The 16,900-nt window shown below is 53.4% G+C and overlaps 1 protein-coding gene across 2 annotated transcripts in view; it reads right to left on the minus strand.

Moving 5' to 3' along the window:
- Positions 1-16,900, minus strand: part of EXOC3L2 (exocyst complex component 3 like 2) — a 33,561-nt gene that overhangs the window by 10,510 nt on the left and 6,151 nt on the right. For both annotated transcript variants that reach the window (XR_013409860.1, XM_028839999.2), the window contains exons 2-8: positions 15,399-15,937; positions 10,725-11,358; positions 8,316-8,427; positions 6,768-6,869; positions 6,564-6,664; positions 6,252-6,362; positions 3,338-3,473 (exon numbers count right to left, since the gene is read on the minus strand). Coding sequence is in view for 1 of the 2 variants with exons in the window: in XM_028839999.2 (XP_028695832.2) it covers positions 3,338-3,473; positions 6,252-6,362; positions 6,564-6,664; positions 6,768-6,869; positions 8,316-8,427; positions 10,725-11,358; positions 15,399-15,921 (1,719 nt within the window). In the remaining variant the exon portion in view is untranslated. The remainder of the gene's footprint in view (positions 1-3,337; positions 3,474-6,251; positions 6,363-6,563; positions 6,665-6,767; positions 6,870-8,315; positions 8,428-10,724; positions 11,359-15,398; positions 15,938-16,900) is intronic.

Raw genomic sequence — 16,900 nt, forward strand, 5'->3', positions numbered from 1 at the left:
CTCAAGCAATCTTCCCACTTCAGCCTCCCAAGTACCTGGAACCACAGGCATGCACCACTACACCCAGCTTATTGTTTTTTGTTTTTTGTAGAGATAACGTCTTACTATGTTGCCCAGGTTGGTCTCCAACTCCTGGGCTTAAGCGATCCTCCCGCCTCAGCTCCCAAAGTGCTGGGATTACAGGTGTGAGCCATCGTGCCTGGCCAGCTCTGTTTACTGAACCTCCAAAAATGGAGCAAGGCATGAGGGAACCCACATAATGCCTGGGCCCTGGTGATTCTCCCAGGGTCCACACCCTGGCTGATGCTTACACACACATGCATACTCATGCACACGGCACACACACACACACACACACTCCCTCAAAAGCCTACAGCCATTCATACACTCACACAGGCATGCAAGCACAGCACTGTGTCCTATCTCTTCATGTCTCTAGCTGGTTCTTTTTTTTTCTTTTTTTTTTTTTTTTTTTTTTGAGACAGAGTCTCCCTCTGTTGCCCAGGCTGAAGTACAGTGGCATGATCTCATCTCACCGCAACCTCTGCCTCCCAGGTTCAAGCGATTATCCTGCCTCAGCTTCCCGAGTAGCTGGGATTACAGGCACCTGCCACCATGCCCGGTTAATTTTTTGTATTTTTAGTAGAGATGGGGTTTCACCATGTTGGCCAGGCTGGTCTCAAACTCCTGACCTCAAGTGATCTGCCCGCCTTGGCTTCCCAAAGTGCTAAGATTACAGGCGTGAGCCACCATGAGCGGTCTATCTCTAGCTGGTTCTGATGTCTCTCTCCTTTCCTTCCTCCCTCACCTATCTTGTTTTCTCAGTCTTTCCCTGTTTCTTTTGCTTCCGCTCTCTCTGTCTCTGTCTCTCTCTCTGTCTCTCAAAACATACATAGTGGTTTATAAAGCCAGAGACAGTGGCTCACACCTGTAATCCCAGCTTGGGTGACAGAGCGAGACTCTGTCTCAAAAACAAAAACAAAAAAGCAAACATATGTAGTGTTTTTTGTTTGTTTTTGTTTTTTTTTGAGACGGAGTCTCGCTCTGTCGCCCAGGCTGGAGTGCAGTGGCACAATCTTGGCTCACTGCAACGTCCACCTCCCGGGTTCATGCCATTCTCCTGCCTCAGCCTCCCTAGTAGCTGGGACTATAGGCGCCTGCCACCACGCCCAGCTAATTTTTTGTATTTTTAGTAGAGACGGAGTTTCACCGTGTTAGCCAGGATGGTCTCCATCTCCTGACCTCGTGATCCACCAGTCTCGGCCTCCCAAAGTGCTGGGATTACAGGCGTGAGTCACCATACCCGGCCACACAGTGGTTTATAGATTAAGACTGTAGATTCGCAATGGGCTCTGCCACTTGCTGGTCTCATCTTCCTCACCTGTAAAATGAACCTACAGTCCATCTCGTAGGATTGCGGTGAGAATTAAACGAGCCAATACTCTCAAGCACCTGACACAGTGAGTCCTGAGAATGTGTTTGCTGTTGCTACGAAGTCTGTACATTTAAGATAGCAAGCTGGGTGTGGTGCCTTACATCTGTAATCCCAACACTTTGGGAGGCCAAGTCAGGAGGATTGCTTGAGCCCAGGAGTTCAAGACCAGCCTGGGCAACATAGTGAGACCCTGTCTCTACCAGAAATACAAATAAATAGGGAGGGCACGGTGGTTCATGCCTATAATCCCAGCACTTTGGGAGGCCAAGGTGGGCAGATCACGAGGCCATCCTGGCTGACATGGTGAAACCCCGTCTCTACTAAAAATACAAAAATTAGCTGGGCGTGGTGGCAAACACTATAGCATGGCAGGTGGCAGTAAGTGCTTTGGAGAAAAACAGCAGGAAGTTGGGAGGAGGGTTTCGTCTAGGGGCTTCTGTTTTTTTTGTTTTTTGAGAGGGAGTCTCGCTCTGTCACCCAGGTTGGAGTGCAATGGCATGATCTCGGCTCACTGCAACCTCCGCCCCCTGGGTTCAGGCAATTCTCTTGCCTCAACCTCCAGAGTAGCTGGGATTACAGGCGTGTGCTGCCACGCCTGGCTAATTTGTGTAATTTTAGTAGAGACGGGGTTTAGCCATGTTGGCCAGGCTGGTCTCAAATTCCTGACCTCAAGTGATCCGTCCACCTTTGCCTCCCAAAGTGCTGGGATTACAGGCATGAGCCACCGCACCTGGCCCGGGCTTCTGTTTTAAATGGGGCAATCAGAGAAGGTCACACTGAGGTGACATTTGAGTCAAGACTTGAGGCAGGGCGTGGTGGCTCATACCTGTAATCCCAGCACTTTGGGAGGCCGAGCTGGGCAGATCACATGAGGCCAGGAGTTCGAGACCAGCCTGGCCAACATGGTGAAACCCCGTCTCTACTAAAACTACACAAAAATTAGCTCGGCGTGGTGGTGCATGCCTGTAGTTCCAGCTACTAGGGAGGCTGAGGCAGGAAAATTGCTTGAACCTGGGAGGCAGAGGTTGCAGTGAGCTGAGATTGTGCCACTCCACTCCAGCCTGGGCGACACAGGGAGACTCTGTCTCAAAACAAAACAAAACAAAACAAGACTTGAAAGAGGCATGAGAAGGAGCTATGTGGCTGTGAGAGGGAGAGCGTTCCAGGCAGAGGGAAGGACAAGTGCAAAGGCCCTGAGGCAGGAATGTGCCTACTGGGTTAAGAGACAGCAAGGGGGCTAGTGTGGCTGGCGTGGGGGTTAGCGGGAGAGTCAGGGAGCGGGCAGAGGGAGGAGATGAGGTCTGAGAGAGAGAGAGGGGAGAGGGAAGGGGCTGATTGTGCAGGGCTGTGGGGGCCACGGCGGGATTTTGGCATTTGCTCTGCATGAGCTGGGAGTTGTGGGAGGATTCTGAGCAAAGGGGAGTGGTTCACTGTATAACACGGGTTGAGCTTGTGTTATGGCCAGGAACACACTCCGGCTGCAGTCTCTCTCCTCAGTGCTCCCACCGACCCCCCACCACATTCACTAACCCACCTTTGCACCAAACCCTTATAGGGCGGGCATGAGGGCCTAGAGATGGGCGTAGGGGGCTCTGGGGTCTAGCAGAGCCTAAGCAGGGATTTGGGGGACCTCAGTGGAGAGGGGCTCCACCCAAACCTCAAGCCCACTCCTGCTGATGGCCCTCTGTTCTCCCCCTGGTCACATCCTCACCTCTTCCTTCCTGCACCCTCTCCACCCCACCAACAGGCCAGGCATGGCCCTAACTGCCCCCGCCACCCACCCCTGTGTGCTTCCCAAACACTGAGCTATGGGCTGAAGGGAACTGGAGGATGGTGGTTGGAGGTGGGGAGCACTTCCCTGTCCTGGCAAGGGCCCCAACCCTGGCCTCCCATCTCACTCACCTGCAGCTCCTGGAACAGCAGGTCGGCCACCACACGGTGGCAGAGCCGGGTCACATGGTCCAGAGCACTAGCAGATGCTTCCCGGGCCGGCTCGCTTTCTGGGGGCCCCACCCGGGCCAGGCGCTCGGCCAGAGCTCTGTAGGGATCAACAGAGCCAAAAGTGAGGGACCCCAACATCTCAGCCCAACTGCCTAGACCAGTCTCCCCTTAGGTAGAGCAGAGGGCCACAGGGGTGACAGGTCAGATGGGAGGCTGGGGAAGGTCAGGGACTCTGGAGAGGGGACAGGGGATACTTGACAGGTTGGGGGTGTCTGGGGATTGGGGATGTCTGGGGATGTCAGGGGACTCATGGATATTGGGAGGCTGAGGGATGGATGGCTAGGAGGTCTAGGGTATACTGGGGGAGGTCTTGCTGGGTCTTCGGGTCTCAGTTTCTCTTGGTGCTTTCTGGGTGAGAGTGGGGAGGCCTCCATTCTAAAAGTCTGTGGTTCTGATAGTCTACAACTCTGAAACTCTACCCTTACTCTTTTTTTTTTTTTTTTTTTTTTTTTTGAGACAGACTTTTGCTCTTGTTGTCCAGGCTGGAATGCAGTGGCACGATCTCGGCTCACTGCAGCCTCCGCCTCCCAGGTTCAAGTGATTCTCCTGCCTCAGCTTTCCAAGTAGCTGGGAATACAGGTGCCCACCACCACACCCGGCTAATTTTTGTTATTTTTAGTAAAGACGGGCTTTCACCACGTTGGTCAGGCTGGTCTTGAAACCCTGGCCTCAAGAGATCTGCCCACCTTGGCCTCCCAAAGTGTGGAATTATAGGTGTGAGCCACTGCATCCTGCCCCAGCCATTTATTATTTATTTATTTATTTATTTATTTATTTATTTATTTATTCTGAGACAAAGTGTCGCTTTGTTGCCTAGCTGGAGTGCAGTGGTGCAATCTCGGCTCACTGCAAACTCCGCCTCCCGGGTTCACGCCATTCTCCTGCCTCAGCCTCCCAAGTAGCTGGGACCACAGGCACCCGCCACCACGCCCAGCTAATTTTTTGTATTTTTAGTGGAGACGGGGTTTCACCATGTTAGCCAGGATGGTCTCGATCTCCTGACCTCATGATCTGCCCGCCTTGGCCTCCCAAAGTGCTGGGATTACAGGTGTGAGCCACCGCACCGGCCATTGTTATTATTTTTTGTAATACAAATGGTAGAATGGTATACCCACTTCTGCTCTTTCCTTCAACAGCTTGGAGACTTTTCCGTTAGGGCATGAAGAGTTCTCATGCTCCTTTTTAATATCTGAACTGGATTCCACTGCTTAGCTGTCCCATCATTTATTTAATTGGTCCCCGATAGATGGACAGCTGGTTCCATTTTTTCCAGGGAGGAACCCCGCACACATGTCATCTCCCATGAGCTTTTGGCCTCTAAAGGGTGGATTCCTAGAGGATCTGCTGGGTCAAGGTCCCAGTGTTTGTGATTTGGGCAGAAAGTGCTCAGTCTGGACTATTCTCCATTCAGCAATGGAAGAACACAGACTGCCACAATGATAGGAAATGGGAATGGCCAGGTGCGGTGGCTCACACTTGTAATGCCAGCATTTTGGGAGGCTGAGGCAGGAGCATCACTTGAGCCTGGGAGTTCGAGCCCAGCCTGGGTAACAAAGAGAGACCCTCATCTCTTTTCTTTCTTTTTTTTTTTTTTTGAGACAGAGTCTTGCTCTGTTGCCCAGGTTGCAGTGCAGTGACGGGATCTTGGCTCACTGCAACCTCCGCCTCCCGGATTCAAGCAATTCTCCCACCTCAGCCTCCTGAGTAGCTGGGATTACAAGCACCTGTCATCATGCCTGGCTAATTTTTCTATTTTTTTTAGAGATAGGGTTTCACCGTGTTGATCAGGCTGGTCTTGAACTCCTGACCTCAGATGAACTGCCCACCTCGGCCTCCCAAAGTGCTGGGATTAGAGGTGTGAGCCACCATACCCAGCTGACCCTCATCTCTCTCTCTCTCTTTTTTGAGACGGAGTCTCACTCTGTTGCCCAGGCTGGAGTGCAGTGGTGCGATCTCGGCTCACTGCAAGCTCTGCCTCCCAGGTTCATGCCATTCTCCTGCCTCAGCCTCCTGAGTAGCTGGGACTACAGGCACCCGCCACCACGGCCAGCTAATTTTTTCGTATTTTTTGTTTGTTTGTTTGTTTTTTGAGACGGAGTCTTGCTCTGTGCCCCAGGCTGGAGTGCAGTGGCGCGATCTCGGCTCACTGCAAGCTCCACCCCCCGGGTTCATGCCATTCTCCTGCCTCAGCCTCCTGAGTAGCTGGGACTACAGGCGCCCGCCACCACGCCCGGCTAGTTTTTTGTATTTTTTTAGTAGAGACGGGGTTTCACGGTGTTAGCCAGGATGGTCTCGATCTCCTGACCTTGTGATCCGCCCGCCTCGGCCTCCCAAAGTGCTGGGATAACAGGCTTGAGCCACCGCGCCCAGCCATTTTTTCGTATTTTTAGTAGAGATGGGCTTTCACCGTGTTAGCCAGGATGGTCTTGCTCTCCTTACCTCATGATCCACCTGCCTCGGCCTCCCAAAGTGCTGGGATTACAGGCGTGAGCCCCCACACCCAGCCCCCATCTTTTTTTTTTTTTAATTAAACTAATCAAAAAGGATAAAAAGGCAAACAAACAAACAAACAAAAAAATTGTCATTCTTAAGAGTCTTGAGTCTGGGGTCTAGGTTTCTATAATTCGAACATTCCAATATTCAGATGCTCTGTGGTACTATGGCTGTTTCAAGGACTCGCAGATTTTATGCTTCTAAGGTGCCATGCTCAGGCTCCCCTGAATCAGTTCTTCAATCCCCACCCAGGATCCGGGCATCCCAGGTCAGCTTCCACCTTGGATTGGTCCTCCCTCCATCATACCGGGGATGCCCTCACCTCAGCGGGGGGCCACAGTTGACCAGGGCGATGGTCTTGCTGATATAGGTGTCAGGTAGCATCTCCCGGACTCCTGGGTTCTCATGGAATCGTTCCACGCGCTGCTGGAAGCTGGTGGGAAGAAAGGGGACAGATGGGGCGCTGCTGGGTCAGGGTTCCTGGCTGGGCCCCCAGGCTGCCAAAGCCACCACCCCTGCGTTGGCACTCTACCTGTCCTCAGGTGACTCCCTCTCATCTCTCCTCTCTCTGTAGGATCCCAGGCCCCGATGCCCAACCCCAGCAGAGCTAACCCGTGCTCCCAGGTCCCCCTACCTCTGCAGGAACTCTGCCAGCCCCCCCAGGCAGCAGTGGGCCATCCGCTCCCCAAACTCCTGGCTGATGCGGGGCGCTCGCTCTGTGTGCTCTTCCAGCAGCTGCGAGGTCCAGGGCGACGAGAAGAGGTGAGGAGGGGGCAAGGTCTCACTTTCCCATGCCTGCGCCGTCCAGTCCATCCCCAAGCCTCCCTCCACATCCTACCTCACACACATCCTGGGCCAGGCTGCTGTGCTGGTCCTCCAGGCTCCCCCAGTGCTCCTCGTCCTCCTGCAGCACGCGGAGAAGGGCGGCCCTGGTCTGAGCCTACGGTGGGGAGATGGGAGACAGGTAGGACTTGGGGGCTGCCTGGGGGTCTTTTTCTATCTCTTTTTCCCACCACAATCCCCTAGCCCTTAGCCCCAAGCAGTTCCGGTTTCTACCTGTGAGCTTGTCAAGGTGATGCTGGGGAGGGAGGCTGAGCCAGAAAACTTCCACAGCCCTTCCCACTCCCAACTCTGTGGTTTGGAACTTTATATCAAAAGTCTGTGGTTTGGCCGAGCGCAGTGGCTCATGCGCGTAATCCCAGTACTTTGGGAGGCCTAGGTGGGCAGATCACCTAAGGTCAACAGTTCGAGACCAGACTGGCCAACATGCAGAAGCCCCGTCTCTACTAAAAATACAAAATTAGCCGGGCGTGGTGGTGCATGCCTATAATCCCAGCTACTTGGGAGGCTGATGCAAGAGAATCACTTGAACCCAGGAGGAGGAGGTTGCAGTGAGCCGAGTTCGTGCCACTGCACTCCAGCCTAGGCAACAAGAGCGAAACTCCATCTCAAAAAAAAAAAAAGACACATGTACATTAATATACATATACGTACATTAATGTACACGTGTATATTATTTACAATGTGTATACATATTTATGTTAATATGTATACATAAATGATGTATATTTAATATTTATATTTAATATACATTAAATTAAATATATTTAATATAAATCCTACTATTACATAGTATGTATTAAGTATTATTTATATTAAATATTGTTTTTCTTTAGAGGCCGCGTCTTGCTCTGTCCCCCAGGCTGGCGTGCAGTGGCACCATCATGGCTCACTGCAGCCTCACACTCCTGGACTCAATCCTCCTGCCACAGATTCCTGAGTAGCTGAGGCTACAGGCACATGCTACCACACCCAGCTAACTTTTTAAATGTTTCACAAAACAATTTTTGTTGTTGTTGTTGTTGAGACGGTGTCTCGCATTGTCACCCAGGCTGGAGTGCAGTGGTGCCATCTTGGCTCACTGCAACCTCCACCTCCCGGGTTCACGCCACTCTCCTGCCTCAGCCTCCCGAGTAGCTGGGACTACAGGCGCCCGCCACCACGCCTGGCTAATTTTTTGTATTTTTTGGGTAGAGACGGGGTTTCACCATGTTAGCCATGATGGTCTTGATCTCCTGACCTCGTCATCCACCCACCTCGGCCTCCCAAAGTGCTGGGATTATAGGCGTGAGCCACCGCGCCCGGCCCAGTTCTGTGATTTTCTTGTACTCTAAGGTTTGAAGTGTCCAGATATACTGAACCTTTACTAAGTGTCTGTACAGGCGGCCTTTGTGTCTATGGCGTATGGACAGAACTCAGAAATTCATAAAGGGGAAAGGGAGCTGGAAAGAGTGAAAGGGGGAGGGGACAGGCCTCCGAAGCCCACTGTGACCCCCTCCCTCCCTCCACAGCACTTCCCACTTCCAAAATGCAAAATCCCAGGTACCTTAACATCTGTGACGCATTCATCCTCCAAACCCCGCAGGGTGCCAGGGGACAAAAGGGGCCCCAGCTCCCCATTCTCCAGGGCAGCCATGTCCACCAACCCTAAGACCTCTCTGGGGGTGGGGGTGAGAGAAAAGGAGGTCTGTGAAAAGTGGGGCTGGGCAGTTGGACCCTTCCCTACACCCTCCTACCCACTGTTTCTGTGACCCTAGGCCACTCCCTTCCTCTCTCTTAAGTCAGCTCTGCTCATCCCTCAGAGGAAGTCTTTGGAATTGTTGCTTCCCCGGCTCCAGCTCTCTGAGTCAGCTCCCTGATGGATGGTGTCCGGGCATGATATTTAAGGGTCAAGTCCAGGCTTGAAGATCTGACACGCAAGGCTTCGCCCATGATCCATTTCACCAGACAGAAGTTCCCTTTGCGCCTATGCTCTGAAGCCCTGCTCCCTTACCTGGCCTTGCAGGCTTCCCCAGTCCAGCCCTTGCTCCCCACCTTCTACTTGATTACATGCCTGGAGCTATGTGACATCATCAATATCCACCCCCATATACCCCAGACTTGGGCTCACGGCATCCTCTCAATTATAAACACCATCTCCCTACAAATTGGACCAAACCCAGTTCCCAGCACTTTAGGAAGCTTTCTGGACTCCCTATCCTGCCTCCATCCCTTATAGATAACATGAGAGCATTATCAACATACATTCCCAAATGAGATCTTCCCAGTCTTCTGGTGACAGCACCCTGATTTTGTTGGAAGAACCACCCACCCCCTTCACTGCCCAAGGTGTGGCTTGGATGTGGCTAACTCCCTTTTCTCTGGGGTAGACAGGTGACCTGGAGGTAGCTAATCACCATATTCCATCCCCCGGCCACAAGAATGGGTATGTTTTAGGACACAAAGGCTCAAGAGTAGTAAGATTCTAGGACTGGGAGGGACCATGGTACTGAGGTTCTGGGGGCTACCCGTATAGAATTCAAGGGGTGAACAGCACTCAAGTCCTAAAACTGGGCCAGGTGTGGTGGCTCACACCTGTAATCGAAGCACTTTGGGAGGCCAAGGTGGATGGATCACTTGAGGTCAGGAGTTCAGGACCAGCCTGGCCAACATGGTAAAAGCCCGCCTCTACTAAAAATACAAAAAAATTAGGCTGGGCATGGTGGCTCGTAATCCCATGGTTGGCATGTAATCCCAACACTTTGGGAGTTCGAGTCAAGTGGATCACCTGAGGTTAGGAGTTCAAGACCAGCCTGGCCAACATGGTGAAACCCCATCTCTACTAAAAATACAGAAATTAGCTGTGCATGGTGGTGGGTGCCTATATAAATCCCAGCTACTTGGGAGGCTGAGGCAGGAGAATTGCTTGAACCCGGAAGGCGGAGGTTGCGGTGGGTGGAGATGATAGCACTGCACTCCAGCTTGGGCAACACAGCAAGACTCCGTCTCAAAAATAAATAAATAAATAAATAAATAAATAAAGTCCTAAAACTAGAAGGATCAACAGTGTTGAGGTTCTAAGACCGAAAGAGGGAATGAGGCTAAGGTTTACGATTCAAAGGTTCATTGGTACTAAGTTTCTATGGTTGAGTCATCAATTCTAAGTTCTAAGATTGGAAACGTCAACACTACTACTGACCTAGGCTCTAAAGAGAGAGCAGTGCAGGATTCTAGAATTCTAAGTGTCATTGTATTAAGGTTAAGGGTCAGTGGGGCTATGGTTCTAGGAAGGAATGGTCAACAAGGCTAAAACTCTAGGACTCAAAGTGTGAACAGCTAAGATTCCAGTAGCGTAAGTGTCATGAAGCCCAGGTTCTTGGACTGGTGAGCCCACGGTGCTGAGCTACTAGGATTGAAACTGTTGATAGTGCTACAATTGTAGAACTTGAAGACTCAATGGTGCCAATAGGTTCTAGGTCTGAAAGGGTGGGAATGCTAGGATTCTAAGACTGGAAGCATCGGTGTTACTTAGGTGCTAGGAGTGTAACTGTCCGATGATGCTAAGGTTGTATGTAGGTCTAGAAGAATGAATGGTGTTGAGATTTTAGGAACGGAAACGTAGACACGCGAAGGTTCTAGGACTGGAGGAATCAACGGTGCTAAGATTCGGGGACTGGAAGGGTGGACAGTGAGGCGATCTAGAGTGTAAGTGTTGACAGAGCGCTGAGGTTCTTGGACAACAGTGGTGCCGGAGCTCTTCTAGGACTGCAAGGGTTCGTGGCAGTAAGGTGCTGGAACCGGAAGCCTGGGTAGCAATTCGATTCTAGGATTATAACTGTCAGCGGTGCTGACGACTGGATGGGTCAATGGTGTTAAGTGCTAGAGCTGTCCCAAGGTCCTTAATGTCTGAAGAGGCCAGTGCTGGGGGTTGGGGCTGGGGGTTTCACGCGACCTTGGGCAACCGAGCCCAGCTCACCTGGGGTAGACCTGATTGTGCCAATGCAGCAGCGCGTAGCGGTCGGCCAGCGGCAGCCTGCGACGGGCAGAGGCCCCCAGCCACTCGGCCAGGGCCCCGTGGTAGCCGCGCAGGTAGACGCCGAAGGCGCCCAGGCCGGCGGGGTAGGCGGGGGCCAGGCGGCCCCGCACAACGGCCATATCCTCCAGCAACCGCGCCCGCAGCGCCTCCAGCTGCCCGGCCAGACCTCCGGGCGCCCCAGGAGCCGCCGCCTCTAGGCGCTCCCGGGCCGCGCGCGCCACAGCTTCGGCCCAGCGGGCGCGCAGCTTGCGGGCCGCCCCGGGCCCCCGACGCCCATCCGCCGCCTCCTCCTGCACCAGCACCTGGCCCAGCTGCGCCACAGCGCCTGCCCCGGCGCACGCGCCCGGCCCGGGGCCCGCCAGCGTCTCGCGCACCAGCGCCCACAGCTCACGCTGCAGGGCCTCGTACAGCAGCGCCACGTCCCGCGCCCGGCGGCCCCCGCCAGCGCCCTCGGCCTTGGGAGGCCCAGGTGCGCCGCCCCCCGACGGCGCCAGCTCCTCGGCCTCCAGCTCCAGGATGTGCTCGTCCGCGCGCGCTAGTTCGCGCTGCTGGATCAGGCTCAGGATCTCCAGCACTGCAGGGGGGAAGGCGGGAGGTCAGCAGTGCGCGGGGGGGGGGGGGGGGGGGGGGGATGGGGGCAATGCCGGACGCAGGGGTAGGGTGGGTGCTTAGGAAGGGAAGGGAGATGACGGGAAGAGGGTTACAGGAGGCGGGAAGGTGTTGGGGGCAGAGAAGAGCCCGGAGAAGAGCAAGAAAGAAGGGTGTTGGGTAAAGGATGTAGGGGAGGGGACAGGGTGAGGGGCTCATGCTTGTAATCCCAGCACTTTGGGAGGCCGAGGCTGGCGGATCACTTGAGGTCAGGAGTTCAAGACCAGACTGGCCAACACGGCGAAACCTCGTCTCTACTAAAAATACAAAAATTAGTAGGGCGTAGTGGCATACCCCTATAATATCAGCTACTCGGGAGGGCGAGGCAGGAGAATCGCTTGAACCCGGAAGGCGGATGTTGCAGGGCGCCGAGATTGCGCCACTGCACTCCAGCCTGGGCAACATGTTGAGTGAGACTCTATCTCAAAACTAAATAAATAAAAACTTAAAAAAGAGAGAGAGAGAAAAGAAAAATGCCTGTGACTGAGGAAGGGATCAGGTTGCGGGATGGAGAAATGGAGGAGGGGTCGGAGGAGGTGAGAGGGTTGAGAGAGGAGCCAGGTAAGGGGGAGTGGGATGGAGGCAGCGGTGGGAGCAGGAGGGGCAGGGTGGGGGCTTGGAGATGAGGAGAGGATATGGGACCACTGATGGGGTCTTTTTGGGGTGGGGATGGCTGTGGGGTGATCTGGCCCTCTGATGAGTTCAGACTGCCTCAAGAAAGGGGAGTCGTGGGGCTGGAAGGCCTCTGAGGCTGAAGGAGGGTCCTGGCAGCCCAGGGTTACCCTCGACACCTCCACCCCCCTCCACTTCCTCCCTGGCAGAGAAACTATTTCCTGGCCAGCGCTATTTCTGCCCATCCGTTTCCAGAAGGCGGGGCTCTAGTCACCCCCTCCTCACCTCCCTCCAGTGCCCTCCCAGTCCCCAGGGAGCTGGGGCTGAAATAGCCTCTGGCCAGAACGCGGAGGGCATCAGAGGACAGAAAAGGCTCTCCTGAGTCCCCAGCCCTGGAGCAGCTCAGGCCTCAGGGCTAAAAGCAGAGCTCAGGCACAGGAGCAGAGATAGAGGCAGGGTTGGGGATGGCAGTGAATTAAGATGGGGATTGGGACAAGGATGGGGATGGGGCTGGAGGTGAGGATGGGGGGAAGGTGGGGGTGGGGATGAGGGAGTTTAGGGTTAGGATTAAGTCGGGTGGGAGTCTGGACAGAAATGGGAAAGGAGGGAAGAATGACATTGGGATCTGGGTAGGGATGAGGTTGGAAAGGTGGGGGAGGGGAGTGTAAGTGAAAGCTGAGGATAGAAAGGACGTAAAGATTGATGTGAAGGCCGGGCACGGTGGCTCACGCCTGTAATCCTAGCACTTTGGGAGTTGGGCAGATCACCTGAGGTCAGGAGTTCGAGACCAGCCTGAGCAATATGGTGAAACGTCATCTCTACTAAAAATACAAAAATTAGCCGGGCATGGTGGTGTGTGCCTGTAGTCCCAGCTACTCAGGAGACTGAGACAGGAGAATTGCTTGAACCGGGGCGGCGAAGGTTGCAGTGAGCTGAGATCTCGCCATTGCACTCCAGCCTGGATGACAGAGCTAGACTCCGTCGCAAAAAAAAAAAAAAAAAAAAAAAATTGATGTGAGTTTGAAGATGAATTCTGGAAGTGAGTTGGGCTTGGGAATAGGAACGTGGATGGAATTGAAGATGGAGGGGTTGGGGATGAGGGTTTAGGATTGGGACTCAGGATAGGGGTGAAGATAGATTAGGGATGAAGAGGAGGTTGAGTTTGGAGTTGGAGTTGAAACTGGGGGCTGAGGAAGGACTAGGATATCAAGTAGGACTGAATAAGGAGGTTGCTGGTCAGGGGTGGTGGCTCATGCCTGTAATCCCAGCACTTTGGGAGGCTGAGGCAGGTGGATCACCTGCGATGAGGAGTTCGAGACCAGTCTGGCTAACATGGCAAAACCCCATCTCTACTAAAAATACAGAAAAAAATTTTAGCCAGGCATGGATGGTGATGCATGCCTGTAATCCCAGCTACTCGGGAGGTTGAGACAGAATTGCTTGAACCGGGGAAGTGGAGGTTGCAGTGAGCCGAGATTATACCATTGCACTCCAGCTGGGCAACAGAGTGAGACCCCATCTCAAAGGAAAAAAAAAAAAAAGGAGGTTGCCGGAGGGAAATGGGTGGAAGGTGGGTGCTGAGAGGGGCCTGGGGCTGGGGGTTAAGAGTGAGACCAAAAGAGTGTAAAAGGGTTGAAGGTGAACATGGGGAAGAATGGGATATGAAACGGGACTGGACCAGCTGGGGGTTGCCATGGTGTTGGACATAGACATTGATATTAAAGATGGTGTTTAGGGCCAGGCGTGGTGGCTCATGCCTGTAATTCCAGCACTTTGGGAGGCCGAGGCAGGTGGATCACGAGGTCAGGAGATCCAGACCATCCTGGCTAACCTGGTGAAACCCCATTTTTACTAAAAATATAAAAAATTAGCCAGGCATGGTGGCAGGCGCCTGTAGTCCCAGCTACTTGGGAGGCTGAGGCAGGAGAATGGTGTGAATCCGGGAGGCGGAGCTTGCAGTGATCCGAGATCATGCCACTGCACTCCAGCCTGGGCAACAGAGAGAGACTCTGTCTTAAAAAAAAAAAAAAAGATGGTGTTTGGGCTAGGCGTGGTGGCTCACACCTGTCATTCTAGCACTTTGGGAAGCTGAGGTAGGAGGATCACTTGAGGCCAGGAATTCAAGACCAACTTGACCAACATAGTGAGACCCCCATCTCTACAAAAAATGTAAAAATTAGCCAGGTGTGATCGCGTGTGCCTGTAGTCCTAGCTACTCAGGCTGCTAAGGTGGGAGGATTGCTTGAGCCCAGGAGGTCAGGGCTGCAGAGAGCCATGATTGCACCACTGCACTCTAGCCTCCGGTCTGGGTGTTAGAGTGAGACCCTGTCTCCAAAAGGAGATGGCATTTGGAGGAAAGGATGAGCTGTACGAGAAGCATATGGATGTGTCTCAGATAGAGACTGATGGTGGGCTTGGAATAAGTGTGGGGTGAGAACAGAAAAGGCATTGAGGAAGACACTGGGGCTTGGAGTAGGAATGGGGACTGAGGATGAAGACGGGGTGGTGTTAGGGATTGAATTATGTCCCCCCAGAAAAAAAAGGATATGTGAAGTCTTCACCCCAGTACATCAGAATGTCACCTGATTTGGAAATAGGGTCTTTACAGAGGCAATCAAATTAAAGTGAGATCATAGCGCAGACCCAAATCCCATATGAGTGGTATCCTCATAAAAAGGAGAAATTGGCCAGGTGCCGTGGCTCACACCTGTAATCCCAACATTTTGGGAGGATGAGGCAGGCAGATCACTTGAGGTCAGGAGTTTGAGACCAGCCTGGCCAACATGGTGAAACCTCATCTCTAGTAAAATACAAAAATTAGCTGGTCGTGGTGGCACATGCCTGTAATATCAGCTACTTGGGAGGCTGAGGCAGGAGAATCGTTTGAACCCAGGAGGCAGAGATTGCCGTGAGCCGAGGTTGCACCACTGCACTCCAGCCTGGGCGGCACAGTGAGACTCCATCTCAAAAAATAATAATAATAAATAAAATAAAGAAATTGAAGAAATTGGGGCTAGAAAGGGAAGGGGGAGAGATGGGACCAAAATCAGGTATTCACATGGCTTTAGACGTGGGAGTAGGGCTGAAGACGGCAGGTGGAGGAGGCAAAGATTGAGGGTGGGCGTATATTAACAGGTGGCTCTGAAGAAGGTTGATGACAGGAGTTAGGATGGCAGTAGTAATGGGCTGGAGCTGGCATGGAGGCAGGAGATGTGAGTCAGACATGTGAATTGCAGGTCGGGGTCACAGGTGGCAGCTGGGATGGGCTTAAGTATGAAGCCTGGGACCACCAGGGCTGGGGATGGACATGGGCACTGGAATTCTCCCAGGACTGGGTCAGGGCTCTGGACTCACCTGACAATGGCTCCTTCATCTTTGGGGGCTCTGGGACCTTGGGTGGGGGCTCTGGAGCTGCCTCGCCTGCAGGCACCACTCTCTCAGCCAGGGACGCACGCTGGGGCTTGGATCCACGCCCGAGTCTCAGGAAGGCCAGTCTCCGGGCAGCCTCCCCTGCTGCCTCCTCGTCGCCATGGGCTCGGGTCCCATGCAGCCGGGCCAGGAGGCCAAAATCTGCTGAGCTCCTGCGTATCCCTGGTACCAGCACACGGCCCAGGAAAGAGCGGGACTGCCCATCCCCGGGGCTGCCTGCCCGCCGGCCCGGGGCCCAGCCCAGACGGAAGGGAGCCAGGCCTGCAAGCTTCTCCAGGGTGGCGCGGCGGCGACAAGATGTTCCATTGGGGAGGGACCCCAGCTCCCCGGCCTCTTCTTCCTCCGGCCCTGAAACTTCTTCAAAGGGGTTCCGAGAGGACCTCAGGGGCAGGGTCCCCGCCCGGGGCACCTTAGGGTCTGACACTCCCAGGTTCTTCAGGATAGGCATTTTGACAGGTGAGGACCTGGGGAAAAAAATAATGACCATGGACGATGCTGATGACAATGGTGGTGTGGATGACAGTACCTCTGTGTACCGAGCACTTTGGGGTGAGTGTACCAGACACTTGCCTGAGCACTTAATAACCCCTGGATCTGCACGAGCCTATAAGGTGGGGACATTTTTTTTTTTTTTTTTTTTTTTTTGAGACGGAGTCTCACTCTATCGCCCAGGCTGGAGTGCAGTGGCGCAATCTCGGCTCACTGAAAGCTCCACCTCCCAGGTTCACGCCATTCTCCTGCCTCAGCCTCCCAAGTAGCTGGGATTACAGGAGCCCAAGGTGGGGACTTTTTTTGTTGTTTTTATTTCTTGAGACAGAGTCTTACTCTGTCGCCCAGGCTGGAGTGCAGCTCACTGCAGCCTCCACTTCCTGGGCTTAAGTAATCCTCCCACCTCAGCCTCCTGAGGAGCTGGGATTACAGGCGCATGACAGTACGTCTGGCTAATTTTTCATATTTTTAGTAGAGATGGAGATCTTGCCATGTTGCCTAGGCTGGACTCAAACTCCTGGACTCAGGTGATCTGCCTGCCTCAGCCTCCCAAAGTCCTGGGATTACAGACATGAGCCACCATGCCCGGCCATGGTGGGGATTTTCATTATCTTCATTTTGATGAGGAAATGGAGGCTCAGAAGGGCAAAGGCACCTGCCTAAGGTCCCACGATGATTCAAGAACAAAGTCAGGATTTGCCCTCAGACCGTCTGATTCCAGTGCCTGGGTGCTCTCCCTGCATATCCACATTAGAACCTTTCCTTACCCTACTCCTGCCCTGTCACTAAGGAGCAATGTTTATGTCTGGAATATTCTCCCTTTTTTTTGAGATGGAGTCTCACTCACTCACTTTGTCACCCAGGCTGGAGTGCAGTGGCACAATCTCGGCTCACTGCAACCTCTGCCTCCCAGGTTCAAACAATTCTCCTGCCTCAGC

Source organism: Macaca mulatta, chromosome 19, assembly GCF_049350105.2.
Source record: "Macaca mulatta isolate MMU2019108-1 chromosome 19, T2T-MMU8v2.0, whole genome shotgun sequence".
Lineage (NCBI taxonomy): Eukaryota > Metazoa > Chordata > Mammalia > Primates > Cercopithecidae > Macaca > Macaca mulatta.